The 4,007-nt window shown below is 37.5% G+C and overlaps 1 protein-coding gene across 1 annotated transcript; it reads right to left on the reverse strand.

Annotated features, from left to right (window-relative positions):
• Nucleotides 1-449: 449 nt before the first annotated feature.
• Nucleotides 450-2,656, reverse strand: LOC112164516 (TMV resistance protein N-like). The gene is made up of 3 exons (XM_024300728.1): nucleotides 2,449-2,656; nucleotides 1,202-1,759; nucleotides 450-1,077 (listed from the first exon to the last, which is right to left on the reverse strand). The coding sequence occupies exons 2-3, from the start codon at nucleotides 1,732-1,734 to the stop codon at nucleotides 936-938; spliced, it is 675 nt and encodes a 224-aa protein (XP_024156496.1). The 5' UTR covers nucleotides 1,735-1,759; nucleotides 2,449-2,656; the 3' UTR covers nucleotides 450-935.
• Between the last annotated feature and the right edge of the window lie 1,351 nt (nucleotides 2,657-4,007).

Genomic DNA, 4,007 nt, shown 5'->3' on the forward strand with positions numbered 1-4,007 from the left:
AATTAGTATTGCCACATCCCGAACGACATCATGCATCCTTACACATCCATCATCATCAGCATCCAATAGCAAGCTAGAATCTTTGAAGGCCTTGACCACTAAATGTGTTGTGACTCTGGCTTCTTGCATATTGGAATCTTGAAACAGTCCTTTTCCAATTTCGTACATCAGCAAGTTTTCAATTGGGATAGCATAATCTTCTGGGAATAGGCAACATAGCAAGAAACATGATTTGGAATCATCTGATTTCAAGTAATCATAACTGAACTTTATGCATTTGAACACATCCCCCTCATCTTCTGGATCAGAAGGTTGAGATGCCTTTAGTCATTGAACAACTTCTTTCCATTCATCCAAATTTGCATCACGAAGGGCCCTCGCAACTGCTATCAAAGAAACTGGCAACCCAGCACATTCTCTAGCGACCTTACTTGCTACGTTACAGAAATCAGTTGACTTTTCAAAAGACTTCCTTGCTTCCTTCACAAATAAGCGCCAAGAATCTTCTTCTTATAAGATATTGAGATGAATGTTTGCATGGCTCTACATGGAATAGCAAACACCCAATCTTCTGGTGGTCAGTAGGACTTTGGAATTGCATATTTGAAGTTCATTGTGGCTCGGAATTCTGATGCTTGAAAAGTCAATTCTCTTCCATGCGTCATCCAAGATTATGAGTATCCTGATTCCTCTCATTATCTTCTCCTTCAACCTACAGGCTCTTCCAAATTCCGTCTCCTCCTCCAGTTTCAAGCCCAGTAGATCTGCAAATGTGCCTTGAATTTTCCTTGTGTCAGAGGTTTGGGATGCAACAGTCGTAATCACTTGATCAAATAGCCTACATTTTTTTGGCTTGTGTACCGACATGTTCAACCAAAGTTGTTTTTCCAACTCCACCCATTCCATAGACCCCAACGCCAGTGACATTGTCATCTCTAAGCGTCTTCATTATCCATGGCTTCTCTTGTTGCTTCAAATGCTTCAAATTCTACTGTGGAAGTTGCAAACTCAATTTCAATTGGTTGGACTTTATTGCACACATATTCCACAATATCTTCGACAAGTTGTCTTTCAGTCCTACAATGAAGAATTAAGGGACAAATTATTGAAATTAATAAGCATAATGTATATTTGTAATATACCGAGAAGCACAAGTATAGCCCTCGGTAACTAAGACATATAGTCTCATGGTCATGCTTACCTATAATTCTGTGTATGCCACCCAGAAAAACTAGCCACTTTTACTAAAGCATCTCTCCAATACTGCACATTGTTTTTGTGTCGCAAAGAGTTTTCATGCTTAATGAAAGCTTCTTCAAAACTCCCCTTTTGCTTGCGGACATCAGAGGTATCCATATGATAAAAAAGTGGAAGAATTCTGTTATTGTCTATCATGCATTGAGCAATCTTTCTAAGTTCCTCCAAACACCAACTAGAAGAAGCATAGTTTGGCGAGAGAACAACAATAGCGAGCCTTGATTCTTCGATTGCCTTTAGGAGACTTGGAGAAATAGGCGCTCCTACTTCAAGCTCTTTGTCATCCTTGAATGTATTGATCCTTGTGTATTGCAATTCATGGTATAAATGGGATAGAAAACCCTTACGAGTGTCTTCACCCCTGAAACTCAAAAACACATCATACTTCCACTGAGGACCTGATGGAGGAAGAGATACAGAGGCAACTGAGGATGATCTAGTTGATGAGGGAAGAGATGCAGAGGCAGTTTGCCCCATTGAATTCCACCAAAAGAAAAACAACCTATGGAAAACAGGCGAGAAAGGAAGAATAAGAAGATCGCAGAAACCAAACTAAAGAGAGAGAGTTTGTAGGAGCAGATCACCACAAAGAGATAGAGGTTCTTAGAATTAAGGAAAACAAATTAGTCAGTCAGAGAGAGACTCTTGCAGTCAGATTCTTAACAAATTAGCCTCTTCAAATTTCTCAGCCAACCAATAGTATATTAGTCATTGAAAATCAAAATACATGAAGGTACGTTCCATCTGAGCCTGGCTTTTTAGCCCAACATTTTCATTATTATGGCTATGTAAACTATATGTAGTTATGGTAATTGGGAGTGAACATATCCAAGGGAAGACCTTAAACTGGCTGCGCTAACAGCATAAGCAAAGTAATATCAGCCAATAATTTGCATAGAAATCTATAAATTGTGCATTTGAGACTTGAGAGGGGGGTAAACAATAATTTCTACAAAGTCAGATCAATGCAAATATGACTTACCTATTAATTTTTCTCAAAAAAGAAAGCAACAATCACTGTATTAATTCAAATCCCATGGCATCTTTGAATTGTTCAGCCCCTCCTTTCTCTTTTATGCAAACACATAAAAACAAAACAGGAATTCAAACCAACGAAAATGGATGCAATATTGGAGGATACAAATCGATCATGAGAATGAGATACTGCAAAAATTCAAGAAAATTACTAACCTCCAAGGAATTGAGCTTCATTGGCTTCCACTGTTACAGACCCTGCGAAGTTTTGTTCCTGGGAGTGGAACTTGGACTATTGGACACATCTCCATAAGCCCATTTGAGCAAGGGAAGACTTGATCAATCTAGGCTGATCCTCAAGAAGCAAACTGGGGTGCTAAACAAGAAGCAAATTAAAGCAGAAACCAAACTTGACCGACCAGAAGGTAGATATATCATATAGCAAATAAAAGATATACAGAGATTTTAGTTCCAAATTCATTCATTTCCTTTTTCTAGGAAGCAAAGCATCCCGCCACTTGCATCTGCCAACTAAGAGCATCTCTAACGGGTTAGTCAAAAATCTTATGTCAAATTCAAATTTGAAGGATGACGTGTCGTGGTCATTTTTGACAAAATTTTAGTCCAATGGATTAGTTATATTTAAATATTATTTTATTATTTTATGAAATTTTTTATAACAAAAAGAAAACTATTTTTTTTTATCTTTTCTTCATTATCTCTTCGATCTGATCTTCTTTCTTCTTCTTCTTTATGTTTCTTTCTTCTTCGATCTGATCTTCTTTCTTCTTCTTCATTATGTTTCCTTTTTTCTTCTTTGATAGGCAACAAGCTAACAATTGCAAGAGATAACTTTTCAATCCCAAAGCACCCAAACAAATCTTATTCCATCTACCCAAAGCACCTAAATAAGATCGAGTCTCACCCATCTACCCATTCATAATTGGAAAACCATTCACAATTGGAAAACCATTCACTCTCCTTCTTCGAGGTTTAGTCTCCTTCTTGCTTCTGGGTCCAATCCCAAACTTCAGGGTTAAAAGTCGACGACGCTCGATGCCATAGCCGAAGCCTCCTCTTTGTTTCTTCATCTGTTGTGGATCTGGAATTGGGCGGCAACGGCCACCCTTCCGAGGTAGGTCTCTCCTTCGCAAAGCTTGGAATCAAAATCCCGTTGAAGGACTACGTCCAAGTCGACACCTGCCGATGTTATTGTGGGTCAATTGCCTGAGAAGATGCAGAACTGGAGAAGGAAAGAGAAAGGAGTTCTGTGGGTAAAGAAGCGAGAGAAAGAGATGAGAGAGAAGGAAGAGAGAGAAATAATGATTAAAAAACAAAGACAGATTAAGAGAACTCTGTCAAATTTGACAGCCCAAGTCCATATGTCATTTACACGTAGGAAAAGACTAGGGCTGTCACTCGGTCGGTTCGAATCGGTTATAGGTATTACCAAATTCAAAACCAAAGCTTTCGGTTTCAAAATTGAGCTACCAATTACCAACCAAAAGTTTCGGTTTTTAATCATGTTTACCAAATTCGATATTTCGGTTTTCGGTATTACCAACTTTAAAACAACTAATTCTTTGTAATATAAATTAGAATAAACAATAATAGGTTTTTCAATTTTATAGTTATAAACTTTGTATTCATCTACTTATTAGAGCTTTATTTTGTACATATGACATCAAGTTTGAACAATTTTCAATAAAACTAGATTATTTAACAATCTTTGACGAGATTACTTAAAGTGTATATATTATTAATGTAGTATATGT

The sequence above is a fragment of the Rosa chinensis genome, chromosome 5, assembly GCF_002994745.2.
Source record: "Rosa chinensis cultivar Old Blush chromosome 5, RchiOBHm-V2, whole genome shotgun sequence".
Taxonomy (NCBI): domain Eukaryota; kingdom Viridiplantae; phylum Streptophyta; class Magnoliopsida; order Rosales; family Rosaceae; genus Rosa; species Rosa chinensis.